The 22,296-nt window shown below is 40.7% G+C and overlaps 1 protein-coding gene across 4 annotated transcripts in view; it reads right to left on the bottom strand.

Annotated features, from left to right (window-relative positions):
* atp11b (ATPase phospholipid transporting 11B) overlaps nt 1–22,296 on the bottom strand; it is a 153,278-nt gene that overhangs the window by 111,964 nt on the left and 19,018 nt on the right. For all 4 annotated transcript variants that reach the window (XM_078206984.1, XM_078206978.1, XM_078206970.1 and 1 more), the window contains exons 6-11: nt 17,824–17,952; nt 11,831–11,934; nt 11,651–11,698; nt 6,732–6,796; nt 3,189–3,270; nt 1,401–1,536 (exon numbers count right to left, since the gene is read on the bottom strand). In XM_078206984.1, coding sequence (XP_078063110.1) covers nt 1,401–1,536; nt 3,189–3,270; nt 6,732–6,796; nt 11,651–11,698; nt 11,831–11,934; nt 17,824–17,952 — 564 coding nt within the window. The remainder of the gene's footprint in view (nt 1–1,400; nt 1,537–3,188; nt 3,271–6,731; nt 6,797–11,650; nt 11,699–11,830; nt 11,935–17,823; nt 17,953–22,296) is intronic.

Here is a 22,296-nt window from a genome sequence, read left to right as displayed (position 1 = left end):
CTATTTAATAAGATCGTTACTGATCCGATTGTAACCTCAACCCTGCATTCCTGCTGAAGGGGTTAAAGGAGACAAAAACAAAGAACAGAGGAGGAGGCTGGACTAACCACAAGTACTCATGTGTTACGAGAGTAGAAAAGGGTCCAAGTATTATGCACATTTGACCTGTTAGTGACTGGATATCATAATCACGTGATTGCTTAGAATGTAACGCAGTAGCTTAGTTCTGCGAATGTAAACAGACGCAATTGGGTAGAGATAAGAGAAGAATGTGCAACTTAGTGATCGGAAAGTACAAACGAACTATTATCTGTACATCAGCAAAAGAATGATGGTTGGCAGTTGATCGACAACTTTATACTCCATCTCGTATGGGTTTAGCTTCCCTGTATATGCTGGAATAAATTGGTAAACAAGGATTCCCTCCCTTTCACCACCTTGTTAATCAAGAATCTATCTAGTTCTAAAACACTCCCAATTGTTAGACTTGCTACTATTCTTTGTAACATTATTAGCCCTTCTTTTAATTTAATACTATCCATAACTTCCTTCATAAGCCACGGATGGATCTTTCTTGCTGAGTTTTATTTTCAATGGAATGTTACTTTAAATGTCTCCCACTCCTCATTTACAACCATATTTCTTAGTCTATTTACCCAATCAACCTTAGCCAGTATTCCCTTCATACCTAGATAGCTGGATCTCCAAGTTAGATTCTTGCTTTGGACTGGAGTATGTCACTTTCAAACTTAATATAGAATTCAATTATATTATGATCCCTTATTCCCAGCAGATATTTCACTATGGGATTACTAATCAACGCTGCCTTCTTGTACAATATTAGATCTAAGATAGCTTTGTTGGTTCCACACCATATTGTACCAGAAAATGGTCAAAAAAGCAATGCTGATCTCTCTCCCCACTTCCCAACCAATTTCCTGTGACCATTTTCTGATGCACATTACAGAGAAATCATTCACCTACAGCTGGCCCTATCAGAGAAAAATGGAGTAGCAGCATAAGTGGTAGACACTCAACTTCAGAAACACAAGTTACAGGTTAAATTTTGCTACACATTACTAAATTTTGAATGTGTAAGGCAGTTACAAAGAACACACAAGATCCAAAATCTGAGATAAAGATTTGCACAATTTCCAAGTAAGCAGAAGAAAACACCCTTCAGTATTTGCCATCAGCGGAAGCTTCTTATAATCCTCATTGCTACAGATAATAAAAATAGAATTTTTAAATTTAAAAATGGGAACAGTTGCAGAATGGTTACGTTCAATGCTAATGTGCACATAATATAATTGAGCATTTAAAATTGAAAATATCACCCGTGCATTAAAAGTTGCAAAAGTTTAGGTTACCTTAAAATAAGTTAAAACCTATGTACTCACTTTGCTGCTATTCTTTTCCTGCGTAGTTCTTTCATTGTATGGAACTTCATACCGCCAAACATATTTCAAGATAGTGCTAATAACTGCTTCAATCACAAGAATTTCCAGGAAGACTATGAGAAAAGTGTTCATAGACCTAGCCAGAATGGGAAAAACAATAAATCACAATTATGTTTTATTACATTTGCCTCCTGAGATTCACTTCACCTGAGAATTCTGCATGCTTCCTATTGGAATTCTGTATTGATAACATCTGTGCTATTAAAATCTTCATATCCGCACTTACCTTTTGTTTTCATTAGAGCTTAAGAAATAGGAGCAGTAGAAATGGCTGAGCCATTTAGCAAGATTATTGTTGATCATCTACATCAAATCCACTTTCCCACCCTATGCTCATTCTACTTCCCGTCACCGTGCTTTTATCACACTTCTTGTGTTGTTTTGTTTCTGTCCAGAGCAGTGACGCTGTGGGTGAAATTTGGATCATCAAACCCGAAAATGTGCACTGTAGTTACCCATGGTGCAAGATCAGAGTCAACAATATTGAGGAATATTTTTCTTCAGCTTCACTCTCTGTTCTAAAGCCAGGGGACAAATTTCACAAGCCTCAGAGGTAAACTTCAAAATGCTTCTCATAAAACAGCAGGTATTTTCTAATTCCACTCACTGATGCATCTTCAATTAACTTAAGATAACAAAAGACAGCAGACTGAGATCATGGCAAGTGGGAAAGTTGAGGATGTGAAAGGGTGGGAGGGAGGGTTAGTGGGCACTTTTCTGCATTCATTAATGCAACTTAGAGAATTTTTTAAAAAAATCAACTTTGACCCCATCTGATTATCACACCTATGCTCTTTTAACAATTATAAATGACAAACTTGAAAGACTTATTCCCTGCGAACTATTAGACTTCCCAAAATCCGTCAGAGAGAGAATGAGAGCGCAGGAGGGAGTGGGAGCAAGTGGGTAACAGCGAATGGACACAAGAGCATGCGCACATACTCTTTGCTATTGTTGTTTTAATGTTGAATTTTGACAATAAGCAAATCTGCTAAAGGAAGCCTGCAAAGGGAAACCAGCTAAGGGCTAATTGATCTCTAGTCTCTCACAATCAGGAAGGGAGTGGGAATCAAGGAGTGGATGGAGGGTTAAGGGTAAGGCGAGTGACAGCAGGGCTAAGGGGATTAAGGGGTGGTGCAAGAGAGATTTAAAGGTAGGGTAGTAGGAGAGAGATGAGGAGGCTCCATTCTCATGTAGTTCTTCAACAAAAGAGTGACAACATTAAATTGCAGGGGTCAAAATTGTAGGGGCCTTTTGGTGGTATATTCAAGACATGGCTTTCATAGAGGATGGTGGAAATATTTCAGAAAAAGAGTTTCCATTAGAATACACTTATTCCAAGCTTCCTCAGCATTAGAGTTTACATGAATTGTTCCTCGAAGCCAATACACACTTCAGCATTAATTAAATTAGTTTCACCCAGGCTAATAAGACAGTGTTGAATTTAACTTATTAATAAACATAAACTTAGGAAAAATTGCCCATTCAAAACCTGATCAAGCTACTGGGTGAAATTGGAAGGTTTCTTACAACGAAGGCACTATATACAAGCACATGTTGTAGGGAGTTTAAAATGTGATTAGGTGCTAGATTTGTTGAGTTGGAATAGTGCAAAAAATGATAAGTTGAATGATAATTTTATTTTTATTCTCTATTTTCTAAATTTTCTATTTCCTCATTTAAAGGTAAAACCTAATTTCGCCTCTTGAAATTTCAGTGCAAACTTACTTTTCTACAGAAGAGCGTTTCTGCGACTTACTCTTGTAATTCAAAGCAATCTTAGCATCCATCCCGGTGTAAACTGCCACACCTGGAAATCAGAAGCATTATTTATAATTCTGATTCAAAATGGCTTAGTTCATCAATAATATGAAACTGCTTGCAGTACGTGCCTCTAGAACATCTTGCATGCTTAACATACTTAACAACTGCCTCTGATATTCGCAACTTAAATTGACATGGCAAAAACAGACAGAAACTCGAGTCTTGTTTGATGTTAATTTGCTCAAGTAAAATACCTCAAACAACTTGCTGCTCTAAAACAAGATTATTAGAGTAGAACAATCCCCTGTCACAGAAAGTCACCATAAATTTTGATATTATAAATATCTCATTACTTCTGTTGGTGATATTTGGTATTGAGTGGTTACCCAAGATAGATGTGTTTAAGAAAAAGAATTTCCATGTACAAATAGGAATTCCTGTTATCCGACATTAATGCATCATTTAGAGACCTACCCCTGCTAAATTATGCATACCAGTGGGTTATTTTGGTCAGGTGATTTTCCTTCTCAAATTGACATTTTTGTGAAAGGCAGGTTGATAAGGCAAGCTTAACACAGCTCAACACTGAGCCTGAAAAGTGCTCCTGATGAAGCAATATTTCTAAGACAGACAAATCACTGAAATATTATGTTCCAGAAACTTTTAGACATCATTTCAGCACCAATAGATGAATATTTTGACCTCAGTGTTATTAAAAAGCCCAGAGAAGACCACTTTGTTGAGCTGCACTCCTGTGAAGTAACTTGGGACAATTTATGTTAAGGTGCGTTACAAATAAAAACAGTCACCATTAACTGAAGGCTCTAAGGTACTGTCTCACATCTGGCAATCCAGTTGAGTCAATATGTGCTGTTTGCAAGGGTTTCTAATATTGAGAAATCCAAGTCACAAATGAGGGGTCAGCAACAGCCAGTTATATTCAATAGGATTTTGTGAATGGTCCTTGCAACGAGTGAAGAGGGGATACAGAGAGCAGGCAGACAGATTTTCCATTTCAGGAGATTGGCACAATATTGAGGACTAGAACCACAGTAGACAAAACCTTAGTAGCCAATTGTTTTGGAAGATAGTCAGGACCTGTCCTTCTGAAAATTCTAATTCTCTGAAATGAAATGAACAGATTTGGGATTAAGACTGTATATCCAAGGCTGAACCACAAAGTTAAAATTAGCATGGCTGTGCTCTTCACTCCCAAAGGAATCAAACAGATCTGTGTTGGTGACTGTTTTGCAAGAATCTGATACAGTAGATGAGAATGTCCCCTACTTGCTTGTTTGCACACCTAATTATTGCTGTGGTATTTGAGAGAGTGTCAATTACTACTCCAAAAAAAAGCAAGACGACAGCAGTAGCAAATCAGTGGATAGCATTTGCCTCAAGGCCACTATGGTGGAGTAGTAAGTTTTATTTGGTTTATTCCTTGAAACAAGAGAGGAGGATGTTAATCATTTTTACAGAAGGCTGAGATGAAAGAAGCTTCCAAACGTTTTACATTAGGCATGAAAAAGTAACTCCTAGTACTCAGGTAGTGTCCCAAGCCAACCATCTTCAACTGCTCCATCAATGATCTTCCCTCCATTATAGGGTCAGATATGAGGACAGCTCATTGATGATTGCAGCATTTGCAATTCCATTCACAACTTTTCAGAATAATGAAACAGTCCTTGTCCAGATGCAACAAGACTCGGAAAGCATTCAGACTTGGGCTGAAAAGTGACAAGTAACATTTGTACCACACAATTGTCAGGCAATGATCATCTTTAATGATCGCCTCCCCTTTAGTTAAATTGCATTACTATTGTTGAACCCTGTCCCTAGGGCGGCACGGTAGCACAGTGGTTAGCACTGCTGCTTCACAGCTCCAGGGTCCTGGGTTCGATTCCCGGCTCGGGTCACTGTCTGTGTGGAGTTTGCACATTCTCCTCGTGTCTGCGTGGGTTTCCTCCGGGTGCTCCGGTTTCCTCCCACAGTCCAAAGATGTGCGGGTTAGGTTGATTGGCTAGGTTAAAAAAAATTGCCCCTTAGAGTCCTGGGATGCTTAGGTTAGAGGGATTAGCGGGTAAAATATGTAGGGGTAGGGCCTGGGTGGGATTGTGGTCGGTGCAGACTCGATGGGCCGAATGGCCTCCTTCTGCACTGTAGGGTTTCTATGATCTATCTATGATCAACATCATTGATCAGAAGCTTGACTGGGCCAGTCAGATAAATAATGTGGCGACAAGGGTAGGTCAGTAGCTGGGCATTCTATAGTGAGTAAATCAGCTCCTGACTCTGCAGAACCTGGCCATCATCAACAAGGCACAAGTCAGGTGTTTTTATTTTCATTCTTTCATGGGATGTGGTCATCATCACTGATGAGGTCAACATTTGTCGTCTATCCCTAAATGCTCTGGAACTGAATAGCTTGCTAGGCCACTTCGAAGGGCAGTTAAGAGTTAAACACATTGCTGCAGGTCTGGGGTCACATGTTGGCCAGACCAGCTAAGGGCGCCAAATTTCCTTTTCCAAAGGACATCAGTGAACCAGATGGATTTTCAGGCCCATCGCTATTACTGAGGTTAAATTTCAATTCTAGATTTATTAACTCAAGTTAAATTCCACCAGCTGCTGTGGTGGGATTCCAACCAGTGTCCCCAGGGTATCGGCCTGGAGCTCTGGATAACTAGTCCAGTAACATTACCACTATGCACTGTCTCTCCACAGTGTGATGGAAAATTTCCCACTTGCCTGGATGAACGTAGCCCCAACAACATTCAAGAAGCTTGACAGGAGAAAGCAGCCCATTAAATTGGTATGCCATTCACAAATCTTGTGCATTCACTCCCTCCACCACTGGAACACCAGGACATACCATCTACAAAGTGCACTGCAGCAACATTATTTGACAATGCCTTCCACTGACCTCTACCAACTAGAAGGACAGGGCAGCACGTGTATGGAAGCATCACCTATGAATTTCCTTCAACTGCTTGGGATATGTGGAAGGAACACAACTGCTAGTGACAATGGGAGAAAGTTAAATCAAGGAAACAAAACTGCAGAATGCAGCACACGTCCCAGGAAAAATGTCTCTTGGAAAAACCCTAGCCTCATCCCTTTCCACTCTCCCCAATGAAATTATATTAAAATTTGTACATGGAAATTCAACAAATTAAAAAGATTATTTGGAAGTCTACTAAAGGCTTTCTGGTCCCAGAGGGCTGGAGAAACACAAAATATTCAAGTTATACTTCAACAACGATTCAATCTAAACTTTATAGTCTGTCTGGAAGGATAGAAATTAATACTAAAGTTCATTCAAAGCTAAACTCAATGTTCAATTTCAGTGAAACTAATGTTTTCAGAGTATGAAAAAGATATTAAAATCACAAGAACAGCCTTGCAATACATTTCAGGAAAATTAATATACTTTCTGATTTTAATTAACAATATTAATTTGACTGAAGTTAGGTGGATACAAAAAAGCAGAAACAAATCTTTTGGTACCAAAAACTTCAGTGGTGTTTTTCAAACTTGCTCCTCTAAGTAGAAGGTTTTCTGGTCCCAGAGGTCTGAAGAAACATAAAAGTATTCAGGTTATACTTCAACAATGATTCAATCTAAACTTCATAGTCTGTCTAGAAGGATAGAAACTGAATAACCTTTTCTTCACAAAATGCATTAAACATTTGACATTATGGTCATAAAGGAGGTGATTTCTGGTGTTCCACATAGCAGTTCTAAAAGACAACCCTTATTGTAGAATTTGTCCCATTTCTACAACTAACAAAGAATAACCACATGCAAGCCAAATTTCCACATGTGCAGCTGTTTTGAAGTGGCAACTTTGGCAGTCTGGACAGGACAATCTTCAATACTGGGGAAAGATATATGGAGTTCAACAATGGAGAAAAGCATATTCTGGTCAGTTCAGATAGATCAAAAGCTAGCCCACCCAACTCCAAGTGCAAAATGACAGTTAGCCTACATGCTATTGGCAGACAAATATACCTGTGTATGACACAATATTTCACATTTTAAGATTTTAACTGTAACAAAAGACTAAAAGCACGATTGACTAAACACTATATTAGGAGGCAACTTGTACTTTAAAATGGAACATTCTTTTTTTTATTTTAGCACAACTGAAAATACACTTCATAGATGTGCTCATACGAATACTGTTCATTAAGTAGACACTCAATTTTCCAGGACCCAGTCCAAGAGGATTCTTAGCTCCCGAGGGTTACTTTAGTTCTTTCTCTCTCTCAGCCCGGGAACGTTTAATCTCAGAACTGTCTTTCATGGCGAGGTATTTCCCCTGAAGATTTTTTTCTGCAGCACAAGTTAGGCTAACCTTCCAGCCTCATTTTAGCTCTTCATGAATTCGGTCTTCACAATCCAAGCACAGGACATTTAGAAAATCATAATAAAACCATACTGACTGTGCCTGATTGTATGAAAGGTAAAATCGGTTTGACAAAGAGTTCTTTGAGGATGTAACAGGGAGCATAAAGGGGAGCCAGTAGACATAGTGAATTTGAATTCCAAAAGACATTTGATAAGGTTCCACGTAAAGGTTTATTACACAAGATAAGAGCTCATACAGCTGAGGTATTATATTAGCATGGGTAGAATCCTGGCTAACTTAACTGGAATCAGAGTTGGGATACATAAATCATTTTCAGGTTGGCAAACTAGCTATTGATGCGGCACATGGATCAATGATGGGGCCTCAACTATTTCTGATCTATATTAATGACTTGAATGAAGGGGCCAAGGGTAATGCAGCAAAATTTGGTGATAAAAGTAGAAAAGCAAGTTGCGAAGAGGATACAAGGAGTTACAAAGGCATATAAATAGGACAAGAGAGTGGTCAAAAATTTGACAGATGGAAATGTGGGAGCAAGAATATAAAAGCAGATTATTAGTTAAATGGAAAGAGATTGCAGAATGCTGCAATACACCTCGGTATGCTCATACATGAATCACAAAATTAGTATGCAGGTATAACAAGTAATTAAGAACACATATAACATGTTAGCCTTTATGGCAAGGAGAATGGAATATAAAGTAAGGAAGTCTTGCTGCACAGGGCAGTGCAAGTGCAAGACCAGAGAACAGTGCAGAGTTTTTTTCCATCTTATTTAAGCAGAGGTATACTGCATTAGAGGCAATTCAGGGAAAGTTCACTAGGTTAATTCTTGGGATAAAGGGCTTGTCTAATGAGGAAAGGCAAGCAGGTTGGGCCTATACTCATGGGAGTTTTGAGGGGTAATCCCATTAAAACATAAAATTCTTTGGGGACTTGACAGGTTAGATGCTGGAAGAATGTGGGGGAATCTAGAACTAGGTGACAGTTCAAAGTTAAGGGATCTCGCATTTAAGACAGATGAGAAGAATTTCTTCTCCGACTGCCGTTAACTTTTAGGATGTTCGACACAAGGGAAAGAATGGGAGGCTGGATCATTGAATATATTCAAAAGTTGAGTTGGATAGATTTTTGATCTACAATGGAATAAAGGATTATGGGGCATAGGCAGGAAAGTGGAGTTAAGGTCACAATCAGATCACATGATCTTGTTGAATGGCAGAGCAGGCTTGAGGGGCCAAATGGCCTACTTCTGCTCCTGTTTCTTATGTTATGTTAAGTCACCCCAATGGGTCAAGGATTGTTTTACTCAATTTACTGCTTTCTACCCAATGGTATCACAGTTACTAGAGAATTGTTATGTGATACAGAATACCCAGAAGAGCATTCTACCAACAGATTTTCATGACTCAATTAATATTTCACTTTAACCAGAAGTAGAACTTGTAAAATCACAACCTTTTAATATTATGGAGCAACTAAATTGGAAACGAATATATAGCTGAGTGGGGTACAATAATCGCAGACTGCAGCCCGACACTACACTATTTGGTGAGAGAATCCTATCAAAACCATGGGGTTACCATTGTCCAGAAACTGAACTGGACCAACCAAAATAAATACTGTGGCTACAAGGGCAGGTCAGAGGCTGGGAATTCTGCTGCGATAAACTCACCTCCTGACACCCCAAAGCCTGTCCACCATCCACAAGGCACAAGTCAGGAGTGTGATGGAATATTCTCCACTTGCCTGGATGTGTGCAACTCCAACAACACTCAAGAGGTGCGACACCATCCAGGACAAAGCAGCCCACTTGTCAGGCACCCTATCCGCCATCTTGAAGATTCACTCCCTCCACGAATGATGCACAGTTGCAGCAGTGTGTACCATCTACAAGATGCACTGCAGCAACTCACCAAAGCTCCTTCAACAGCACTCACCAAACTCATGATTGTTACCACCTGGAAAAGGGCTGCAAACACATGGAACACCACCATCTGCAAGTTGCCCTCCAAGCCACACCATCCTGATCTGGAATTACATCACAATTCCTTCACTGTGATGGGTGAGAATTCTGGAACTTCCTTCCTAATAGCACTGAGTGTACTTACACCACATAGATGCAGCAGCTCAAGAAAGCAGCTCACCACCATCTTCTCAAGGGCAGTTAGAGATGAGAAATAAATACAGGTCTAGTCAGCATACACGTATCCCGTGAATAAATAAAAAAACAAAATGCCGCAGTAACCATTTTCTCTGCTATCCTTAAAACATCTATCCCTACTTTACTTCTGTAACATCCTTCAACTTTACATTCTCGAGGCAAACTCTCGTTTCTCAGATTCTGGCCTCCTGTATTTTCTCTCTCCATTTCTTCGCCTCATCATTGGTTGGCATACTGTCAGCCATTCAAGCCACATTCTCCAGTTCATTTCCTTAGCCCTCTGCCTCTCCTGTTCCAACTTTCTGATGGAGGTTTTGGTCATCCACCTCATTTCTTCTTTGGCTCAGTATTTTATTTTGTTTGGTTATGTCTCTAAAAGCACTTAGACCACAAAAGGAGACCCCTCAGACCATAGTGTCAGCTCTTTGAAGGAGCTATTCAATTAGTTCCATTCCCCTGCTCTTTCTCCATACACTTGCAAATGTTTCCTTTCCAAGAATCCATCCAATTCCTTTCTGAAAATTATGACTGAATTTACTTCCACAGAACCCTTACAGTGTAGGTGGTCATTTGGCCCGTTAAGTCTGCACCAACTCTCCGAAAGAACATCTTACCCAGATCCAGTTAGATCGATGTGCGCTTACTATTTTTGAGGCCTTCTAACCGGGAACTTCTGATCTCAGCTGGAATAATGAAGTGGGTACAGCGATCCAGAAGACTGGCAAAAAGGGGCACTCCAGAGCACATGCCTTCTTTAAGGATATCAGCTGCTGTATTCAGCTAACTTTGTAACGGTCTCAAGTCTTTCAGTGGAGTTGGAGCGATGGAGTGAGTGGTGGGATAGGATTGGGCCGTCAGGCTGGAGCAGGTGTGGAGTGGCCCTGCTTGTGGGCAATCAGGTGCATGGGAAGGGGTCGACAAGTTGAGTAATCCAGTGCAGATCAGCACAAGATACATTTGCAAAGGTCTTGGGCAGCACAAATCAGACCATCAGAAGTTTAAACTTCCTGGGAAATTACAATGCATATGCACACATCTGAGCTTCTTCTGAAACTCCCAAAGGAAATACACTTTTCTGTGGTTGAAATAGGCTGCAACCAATTGAGAGAAATTACCAAATTTGACATAGTAGCCACATCCTTGGAAAGGGAAAAGGAGAAGTCTGAGCTAGGGTGTGAGAGGGAACAAAAGACAAAACAGATCTGGTGCAATCAGTATGCTACTAAAGGTATCCAAGAAAGCAGCAAAATTCAAACATTAAACTTGTGAAAGAGAAGCAGGATTTCGAAGAAAATATTATTGCAGAGATTTGAAATACCATGGTTAAAACTACATAGGCAAGTTAAATTGTTTTGGTGCGGGTTGTTTATTTAGAATTTTTAAAAATTTGTTCATGGGGTGTGGGCATCACTGGCCAGGTCAGCATTTATTGCCCATCCCCAATTGCCCTTGAGGAGTTGGTGGTGGGCTGCCTTCTTGACCTGCTGCAGTCCATGCGGTGTAGCTATTTTGTACAGGTATAAACAGGACAGGAACACAAATCAAGGTAGCATATTAAAGTCACTTTCAAAAAACCTTAAGCATTTTGATTTGCTGCGTTTCTGGTGTTTGCTGGATCCAGTTGTTTGGTAAATATGTGGTGAATGAGGGAAATCCACTCATTAAGCAATCATTAAGCACTGTTCCCTTAATGTGCTCAGACTAATTGATGAATACTTTATCCTAAACACTACTGTCTTCACAAAATATTCCCAGACTTGCTATTTGGCAAACTAAGTATTTTATAATTTTCTTATCCTGAAAGCTGTGGAGAATTTATAGGTAAATATTTTTACGACAGAGTGCCTTTTTAGAAATTTATAGCAAACCAGATGGTTTAAATTCTCATACCTTACTATCTCGTTTGGCTTTCCTCTTATCGTAATTTGACCGACAAATCTGTAAACACATAGTTATGAAATATTGATGCTGGGAAAATAGTTATAAAAGAAAATAAAGTTGAAGCTGAAAACAGATTCACAAAACACCAAATTGTATTTACTACAGTACAAGTTTATGCATTGATCTCACCTATACAGGTCTGGTTCCGGTTGGTGGCAGGTTATGACAGCTCTCAGTGTGTCCAGCTGAAGAACAGTCTGCAATTTAGCTATTTCTGGAACAGCATGATGTGTCTAAATAAAGCATATCAAAGCTCAAAATTAAAAAAATGTGCATGAAGCCTACTCCTCAATAAACCACATCAGCATCTTACAAGTGAACTAAATTTGTGAATGTTTCCCTGTCTGTATTCAACCAATTAATTTCCAGAAATAACATTTCACCGAATCACAAGATGGTTACTGATGAGAAAGGCTGGTTAACCCATCTTAACTCACCCATCCAGAGAGATCAGAGGATGCTCCCCATTTCAGAATCCAATTACTTCTTAAAAGGCCTCAGTGGTTTAGGCAATGGAATTCCATTGTGGAATACCCTCCCCAAATCCTCCACTTTTTAAAGGCTTTTAAAAACCACCTCTTTGACCAAACGTTTTGTTGGCTCTCCTGATAACTTTGGCTCAGCATCCATTTTATTTTTATTATAATTGTGTAATATTTCAGGCCTCACAACAGTAACAGCCCTCCTCACTCCCACTCCTTCCTAGACACAGAAATATTTTGAAGAATCCTGCTGCCCTCCACCTCCCTCACTCAATTCCATTTCAGTTAAAAACCTTGCCATTCCAGCTACCAACATGTTCCTCACTCATCACCAACAAAATCACCCATTTCTCCAAAAATCGCATTTGCCGCAGCTTGCATTCACCAATTTAATCACCATTTAACAAGCACTATCGCTGGCCAAAACAATCCCCTGTCCAGAATGATGTTGAGGAGTTCTATCACCTCCTCACCTACTCTGGGGCAGTTATTCAACCCTTTTAGTACACTCTCATCTTGCTCGAAGCCAATTATCACACACTTTTACACAATTTGTCTCTACTGAGGAAATCATAAATATTAAGCAAGTTATCAGAAGTCTTCAACCATCCAGCCCCGTTCATGAGCTTTCCAAGTTCTTGGAAATCTCACCTCTGCTGACCAAGTTAAAAAGCCCCTTCACTGCCATCCCTCATGAAAACCAAGTTACCAAACATCGCCAGATCTGAAATCTGTATGAAGATAAAACGTGAACATCAGCTAACAATCATGCCACCCAAGCTGCTAATATGTTCCCCAAACCCCACCAACAAAATCAAAAATAAATCACATCTGTTGCTTGCTTCATTCACCAATTTAACACCATCTAACAAGTACCATTGCTGGGTAACAGTCCTCCGCCCCATTTTCCTTTTCCAAGTGTTTCTGCCAGTCAATCCTAACCCACAAATCATCTTTACCTCTTCCTCACTGAATGTAAACGTCAGCCAGCCTCCACCCATCTAGCGTTACACCATCAGCAAACCTGAAGTGCCACAGGAATTGGCGCAGGAGCCACAGCTATTTACAAATTGTACTACTGAATTAGACAAAGAGACCAAGGGTAATGTTTACAAGTTTGATGGAATTTCCACCTAACTTTGCATTTTAAGATGAGAAGGATACAAAAGACTCAAAAAGAGATGTAGGCAGATCAAAGTGAATAACAAGATGGAACTTGGAGTAGTGTGGGGAAGTGTTGAGGTTCTAAGAATAGAAAAACAAAATATTTTTTAAAAGCATGACATATTTAAACATTGACGTCCAGAGGGACCTGGGTGTAGTCATGCAAGGGATACAAAAGGTAGCAAGCATCTGCCGCAAGCAACTAGGACGGCAAGTGGCATGTGGCCCTTATTAAAAAATGGACTGGAGTACAGAAACAAGGAAATCTTACTACAATTGCACAGGGCTTTGGCCGGACCACACTTGGAATACCATGTGAAGTTTTGCTCTCCAAGTCTTCCTCCAGGAAGTACATAGTTGCCTTAGAGGTGATACAGCAGAAGTTCATTGGATTGCTACCTGGTTGAGAGGTTGTCCTATAATGAAAGGCTGAGTAAATTGGGCCTGTAATCTGGAGTTTAGAAAAATGAGTGGTGATCTCACTGAAACATACAAGATTACGAAGGGACTTGACAGCACAGACACAGATGTTTTTCTACTGGCTTGGGGATTTAGAACATGGGGGCACAGTATCAGCATAGAGGGACAATCATTTAGGATGGAGATAAGGAGAAATTTAATCGCTCAGGGGGATTGTGACTCTTTGGAATTCCCTATCCAGGCGAGTTGTCTATGCTCCATCATTCAGTACATTTTAGGCTGGGATAGGCAGATTTTTGATCACAGTTAACCAGGGATATGGGGAGCAGGCAAGAACATGGAGATGTGGCACAGCATCAGTGATGATCGTACTGAATGTGGGGAAGACTTATGACACCTTAATATCTACTTCTGTCTCTATTTTTATATTCTTAGACATTTGGCATGTGTACCACAATTCTCCTTTGATTCTGGAATTGAAACCTGGTTTGCGAATTCACTTGTTACACTTCTTAGGAACGTGGAGGATGCTTTATTTGTAGAGTTTCTCATTTTTCAAGCTGGGCAATCTTTTACAAACATGATGGTGTGAGAGCATTATAGAATCTCATTACTTCAGTCAAGCTGAGCTGGTTAGAAAACCTGAATGTACTTGAACTTTACTTGTTGCAGTGAAACAAAATAAAAAGTAGTGCCTATTAGATGGGATGAAAACAGAAAATGCTAGAAAACTCAGCAGGTCTGGAAACATCTGTGGAGAAAGAAACAGAGTTACCTTTCGAGATGCTGCCCCACAGCACAAAGGACCCGGGTTTAATTCCAGCCTTGGGCAAGGAACCAGAGTTCAATTCGTGCCTTGGGTGACTGTGTGTGTGGAGTTTGAATGTTGTGTGTCTGCGTGGGTTTCCTCCGGGTGTTCCGGTTTCTTCCCACAGTCCAAAGATGTACAGGTTAGGTGGATTGGCCATGCTAAATTGACCTTAGTGTCAGGGGGACGATCAGCATAAATACATGGGGCTATGGGAATAGGGCCTGGGTGGGATTGTTGTTGGTGAAGGCTTGATGGGCCGAATGACCACTTCCTGCACTGTAGGGATTCTGTGATTCTGAGTCTGTATGACTCTTCATACTCTCAGACCTGCTGAGTTTTCCCAGCGTTTTCAGATTTCCCGTATTCAGTCTTTTGCTTTTATTCCAATAAGAGAACCAGAATTGATTTGCAAGTAAAATGGGTGGTTATTTTGAAACCCTCAGGTTTTGAGTTGATGCTTGCTCCAGAGATCAGGAAATATTTTAACTATTACCACTGATAACAGTGGTAGTTCAATGCTTGCTTTTAAAGTAAATCTTACTGTACTTTTGTACAGATAAAACTACTTTATGAGGGCATAAGACAGGAACAAAGCCAGAGAATAGCTGACATTCATGGTATTTATATATCCAGATTAAGCAAATGGATCTGTGTAAGTGTCTCCAATCTCACTCATGCAAGAGGACCATGTACTAGTTTTGTGCAGTCTTGGGCAGAGCAGGAGCCATACCAAGCTGTGATACAACCAGAAAGAATGCTTTCTATGGTGCATCTATAAAAGTTGGTGAGAATCGTAGCGACATGCCAAATTTCCGTAGGCCCCCGGAGGAAATAGAGGCGTTGGTGGGCTTTCTTAACTATAGCATCAACATGGAGGGACCAGGACAGGTTGTTGGTGATCTGAACACCTAGAAACTTGAAGCTCTCGACCAATTCCCCTTCATCCCCATTGATGTAGACAGGGGCATGTTCTCCTCTACACTTCCTGAAGTCGATGACTATCTTCTTCGTTTTGCTGACATTGAGGGAGAGATTATGGTCGTCACACCAGTTCACCAGATTCTCTATCTTTTCCTGTACTCCGCCTCATCATTGTTTGAGATCCAATCCACTAGGTAGTGTCATTTGCAAATTTGAAAATCGAGTTGGAGGGGAATTTGGCCACACCGTGGTAAGTGTATAAGGAGTATATTAAGGGGCTGAGGACACAACTTTGTGGGGCACTGGTGTTGAGGATGATCATGGAGGAGGAGGAACAGTGGAGGATTAGAAGAGTGGGTAGTGGAGCAGACCTGGGTAACATCAAGGTACATGTGAAAATGACGTCACGGAGAGAGTGGAATCAACATGGTGCGTTGAGCTGTTACATGAATTCAGAGACAGGTGAAGTGAATTCTCATAGCTATTTGAGGGGAGATGTTCTACTAGGAATGTGGATCCAGGAGGTGTGACAGAGTAAGTTGCAGGATAGAAAGATGATGGCAAAGCTGGAGGACACTATAAAATCCAGAAGCATCAGAAGTTTGTTTTACAGCCTAGGCAAATGATTTCCTGGCCAGGAACAGACAGAAGCTGAAAAACTAGTTACACTAGTGGCCAGACACAGGCTCAGCAGGAGACTAAGTCCCTCAGTCACGGCACTGGTGGGAGAAGGGCTGTCAAGTGATCAAAATGGCTTCAAATCTTACAAAAGAGCAGCAAATCAGAGTTTGAAGCTCGAAATTTGAGGGGAAATCCACATCCAGGTCTTTTACAGATCTTTACCAGAGCTCATAAGACTGAGGGGATGGAGTTTGAACTTACAAACAGAGGCCGTTTAAGCTAATAGTTAAATTGAAGCCTGGGCTAAAATGTTGGGCTCAGAAACTGTTAATCAGGAGTGTGAACTTGAGGCAGAAAGAGCAACGAATAGCAGCAGATGGTCATGGATCGGCCTTCATAGCAAGGAGAGCCTCCCTAGAGAGCCAACTGTGCAGGATATGAGAATCACAATGCAACCAACCTGCAGTCGTCCTCATTAACATCTGGAGACTGGCATTCAAGTTTGGGAGATAGAGGGGCCAAAGGCATATTATTTAGTCGTATCTTCCAACTAACATTTCAAACTATTCCATCACTATCGCTGTCCCACAAATACAGGCCAAGTAGAGATGGAGCACAATTTTCAATATTGACTCCAGATCCCATGAGATCTCACCGCTTCAGGACAGAAAGGTAAAGAAAACTTGCTGCTGAATACTGCTTCCTACGCTCCCTCCAACTGAGAAATCAGTCATCTTTTATATTCAGCAGTATATGGCAGCAGCATTAAGGGAAGCAAGGACATCAGTTCTGGGTGGGTGACACTAACATCCATTACCAAAACTGGTTCAGTCATACCACCATTAACAAAGCTGGATAAATTCTGAAGAATAATCTGTCTGCCTGGGCATGCATCAGCAGGTGCTAAAGGAACCCAAACAATAAAATAATCTCATTTGATCTGTCCATCCAAAGCTTTAAGGGAGCAAGTTACTCAGCAAGATAGTTATTGAAACCTTACAGAGTAGGAGGCCATTCGGCCCATCGAGTCTGCATCAACAACAATCCCACCCAGGCCCTATCCCCGTAACCACACATATTTGTCCCGCTAATCCCTCTAACCTATGCACCCCGGGACACTAAGGGGCAATTTAACCCCTTAGTCCAAGAACACGCTCCTGGTTTCTGCTTTTCTACATCTATTGCACAGTGCAGGTATTTAAAATAAGCAGCTGTACTAAAAAAGTTCACATCACTCAGCATAGGCCTTCCTTCCAGAAGGTATTCTGACATCGATAACACCTAGTTCATTGAAATGTTGATTCTTTTAAAAATAAAACCGTGCATATACTTTCCCATGGAAGTTACCTTTTCAAATAAAATATCAAGATCAATTTAATATCTACTGGATAAAATAAGGCTAGTGAGAAGTCCAATTTTTTTGTACAAGTAAATTCAGCTTTCAACTCCAACCATTTGTACCCTGAAAAATACACATCTACTTATATTTTGTTTGTTACTCAGATTTACAAAGGACCAACTTAAAAAGTAACATTTTCCTGCTATATGTCAGATTACAGTTTTATACTTGTAAAAACTTTATAGCAAAAATGTTATCTCAAATCCTTTAAAATAAATTGCCACAACTCATTTATTCAAAACACTCTAAAACCTTCACTTCCTCATAGGCAGTTAATAATTTCTTAGATAGTAAAAATGGTAACCTTCAGATTTGTTTCTCCGTCCAAACTTGCTGTAGTGACATAACATGTCCCATCCTCTCGGTCAGTTGACAGCAGCACTAAATCTGTGGGAAATGTCTGATCTTTTTCTATCCTGACAATGTCACCAACCTATAAGTAGAAATAAAAAGCTGAGTTTTTCAAAGGAAACAATATAAATATTGCAGTGCTTTTGGCAACACAACAGAGTCTGCATTTACTGTTCATCACTGGTTACCCCGAGAAAATAATGGTGGATCATGTACTTGCGTCTTCAATCATTTATTTTACAGCTAAGTGGTTCGGTGAGCCACTCTAGGGGGCATAAACTGTCAACCATGCAGTGTAAGATTGGAGTCATGCAGTGGCTAGATTGGTAGAGGTGACATGCTTCCTTCCCCTTAGGATATTAGTACATCAGTTCAGATTATATGAGCAGCTTTCAAGCTTACAAATCCTATTTGTTGAACCAAATGTTGCAGCATAGTGGGGCTTCAACTCTCAACCTGTAATTTCTAATCGAATACCATAACTTCTACTCTCCTGTACCCATCTGTTGTCAAAATTTGTGCAGATCATTCAACCCCTTAGGCATCCTCTCCTATTCAATTAGATCATGGTTGATCTGCACTTCAAGTCCATTTGTCCCAGCATTACACCATATCACTCAATACCTTACTTAATAAAAAAAATCCACTCAGTCTTGGAGTAGTAGCTGTCCCAGCATCCTTTTGTTCCAAATTTCTACTATCTTTGTGAAGTAGTGCTCAGTTTCCTCCTGAATGGCCAGCTCTAATATAATGTCACCTAATCAAACTAAATGACTTGACTGAATAATTCCATATAGCAGATTATATATGACACATGGAAGGTATACACAAACTAACACAGTGAAGACTGGGGAACAGTTTCAGCCAGGCTTTGAGCAGTGTTACAACTAGGTTAACGAAATGAGGGAAGAAACATAAAATGTCCCTGCTACTTAATGATATCTAGTACCATCAGCTGAAGTGCATGCATCCATGCATTGGCAAATAACAGAATCAAATGCACTGCAGCTCTCTTCCAGTGTCCAGAACCGTAGCCTTGCGTGACTCATTTCTGACTTGTTTTGACTGGATTAGTTGTAAGTATTCGCATTTCTGACTTGTTTTGACTGGATTAGTTGTAAGTATTCGCATTCCAACCATTATTCATGTAAATTGAGTCTGTGTCTTATAAGTTCTGTTTGTGAACAGAATTCCCACTCACCTGAAGAAGGGGCTCAGAGCCTCGAAAGCTTGTGTGGCTTTTGCTACCAAATAAACCTGTTGGACTTTAACCTGGTGTTGTTAAACTTCTTACTTGTTTTGACAAAGGCAGCACATCTCCCAATGGTTTCTCTTGCACCATGATTTCCAGATCCCTCAACTGCTTAACCTTGGTAGCTTCCTCTCATCATTGTGCGGCTCGTCGGCGACATTCTCCACAATTATAGGCTCAGCTTCCTTGTGTGTATTAGTGATACACAGCGCAATCTCACCATGATGAGTTGCAATTTAATGATCCTGACCACCTCCATCTCACTCACTGACCTAATTTTCCATTCACAGCTTGAGTCCATGTCTGTCCATCTGATGCTAATCTGCACCAGGATCCATGTAAATAAGAGAATGTGATTGATAAGTAAATTCAATATTAAAATTGCGTATATATGGAATGGACTTAGTAAATAAATCAAATCAAAAACAAGTATAAACAGGGATAAATTAGCTGTACAATACTGTTGTGAATGAGTGGGGGTAACTTAGCTATATCTCTGGCTGGGATCTAAAGTAATCTTTGAAAAAGACTGCACAAGTCTCAACTTGTCTCAAAGTGATGTAAGGTTATTGACAGTGTTATCAAATGATACTTACCTAGCAATAACCTCCTCACCAATGCTCAGTTTGGGTTCTGCGAGGGTCACTGAGTTCAACCTCATTTGAACCTTCATCACATGAACAAAAGAGCTGAATTCTAGACGGGAGACAAGAGTGACTGGCCTTGACCTCTGGACAGAATTTGACCGAGTGTGACATCAAGGAGCAAAAACTGAAGTCGATGGGAATCAGGAGTAAAATGCTCCACTGATTGGAGTCACACCGAGCACAAAGGAAGGTGGCTGCGCTCCAAGGCAAATCATCCTAGCCCCACTGCAGGTGTTTTGTTGGGTAATGTGCCAAAGGTTACCAACCATCTCCAACTGCTTCATAATGACCTTCCCTTCACCATAAGGCCAGAAGTAGGGATGTTTGTTGATGATTGTACAGTGGAAGTACCATTTACAACTCCTCAAATAGTGAAGCAGTCCATGCCCATACATAACAAGACCTGGACCACATTCAGGCTTGGGTTTTTTCTCTTTATTCTTTACTGGGATGTGTGTGTGTCCCACTGGCAAGACTAGGTAAGGGTGGCAGATTTCCAGCCCCAAATGGCATTAATGAACGAAATGGCTTTTTATGTCAATCAATGGTAGTTTCATGTTCACTGCTACGGAGGTTAGCTTTACATTCCAGGTTTATTAATTGAATTGAATTGAATCCCTGGTGGGATCTGAAGCCATGTCCCAGACCATTACTAGTTCAGCAACATTACCACTATGTCACTGTCTCCCCTGCTAAATGAAGTGACATTGATGTTACACAAGTGTCAGATGATGACCACCTCAAACAAAATAGAATCTATGTATCGCCTCCTGCCATTAACAGTATTACCATTGCTGAATCCCTCACTATCAACATTAGGTTACCATTGACCAGAAATTGAACTGGAGCAGACATATAAACACAATGGCTACAAGGACAGATTAGAGGCTGGGAATTCTGGGGTAAGTAATTCACACCTGACTTCCAAAAGCCTGTCCACCATCTACAAGGCTCATGTCAGGAGTGTGATAGAATACCCTTCACTTGCCTGGATGAGTCCAAATCCAACAATAATTAAGATGCTTGACACCATCCAAGACAAACAGCCTGGTGATCAGCATCTCATTCACCACCATAGTGGCAAGTGCTGCGTATCATCAGCAAAATGCACTGCAACACTTTCCAAATCTGTGACCTAGAACAATGGCAATCACCATTCCTTCATCGTCACTGGGTCAAAGTCCTGGAACACCCTAACAGGGTGGGTGCATCTACACCGCATTAACTTCGGTGGTTCAAGAAGATTCCTTCATTAAAGGGACAACCAGGCATTTCTATAATCATCATAATTAATTTGGCCTAGTGCATTGCCTCGCTGATGTCAGGATAAAGGACATCACGGGGAATATTCTGCAAGGACTGAGCCAGGACTTGCAGTACAAATGATATATTGGCATTGAGGACCAATGATCAAACTTTTACGAGCCAGTGAGGAAATTAAAAATTAGAATCTCAAAGACCGTAATCTCTGGATTACTGCCAGTGCCACTCACTAGTGACAGTGGAAAAGGGAATTTAAGGAGGATTAATATGTGGCTTGAAGCACAACGCAGGACAGAGGTGCGAGATTCTTGGGGCTTTGACAACTATTCAAAAGGGACAGGTTGCACTTCAAACAGGGCTGGGACCAATGTCCTCACAGGAAGAGTCGCTGGTGTGATGGGAGAGGATGCAAAATTAAATTGGCTGGAAAGTATAGAATAGAAAAAAGGAATCAGGCAGGAGGAAAGGGAGGTGCGATGGCAATGAAGATTAGGGAAGACATTGTAGTGTTGGAAAAACAGAAGGTGTCATTGAGGAGGCAGAGACATAATCCATCTGGTTAGAGTTGAAAAGAAAACAAGGTATGATAACTTCACTGGGGGAATTCTGCAGGCCTCTCTCTAATTGTAGAGAGAGAAACCCACCTCTCTACACGGACTCACCATCTCCCTTCCTGACCAACCCCTCCCCTCCTCGCCCAGCTCTCCAACTCCCTCCAGTTTGGCACCTCTCCTTCACACCACCTCCCTTTAGCTCGTCACTTTACCTCACCTGAAAGTTGGCTCTGAGTGTGGTGTCAGGAGAGAGGCAGCAAGTGGATGGGTCAGGAAGGGAAGCAGAGGGTGGGGGGTCACCTGGCCAGCTGCAGGAAAGGCAAATTTTGACATAGCTCAAGATGTCATGAGTGAATTTCAACTGTTAATTCCACTTGATTTATCACGTCAGGCTTGGCTCGCATCTGTTAATTTCATGCCATGGGGGAGTCTGCCAATTCTTTGCTTGTGGGCCAGAGTGGCAGTAAACCTCATTTAACCATCAGGATGTGTGGGTGTAATAATTAAGTTGCACTTGATGGACTGTTGCACATTTGACCTGAACATGACTAAGAAAAGAATCATCAACAGACACTGGAGAAGTTTGAGATAATTAAGGAGAGGATTTGTGAAAGACAAATCATATATGCCTAAGTTAATAGAATTTTTGATGAAGTAATGAAGTAAGCTGTCGAAGGGGATGAAATAGGTATTGTCTAAATGGATTTTAA

The sequence above is a fragment of the Mustelus asterias genome, chromosome 3 (assembly GCF_964213995.1).
Source record: "Mustelus asterias chromosome 3, sMusAst1.hap1.1, whole genome shotgun sequence".
Lineage (NCBI taxonomy): Eukaryota > Metazoa > Chordata > Chondrichthyes > Carcharhiniformes > Triakidae > Mustelus > Mustelus asterias.
This window is presented reverse-complemented; position numbering and strand designations above follow the sequence as displayed.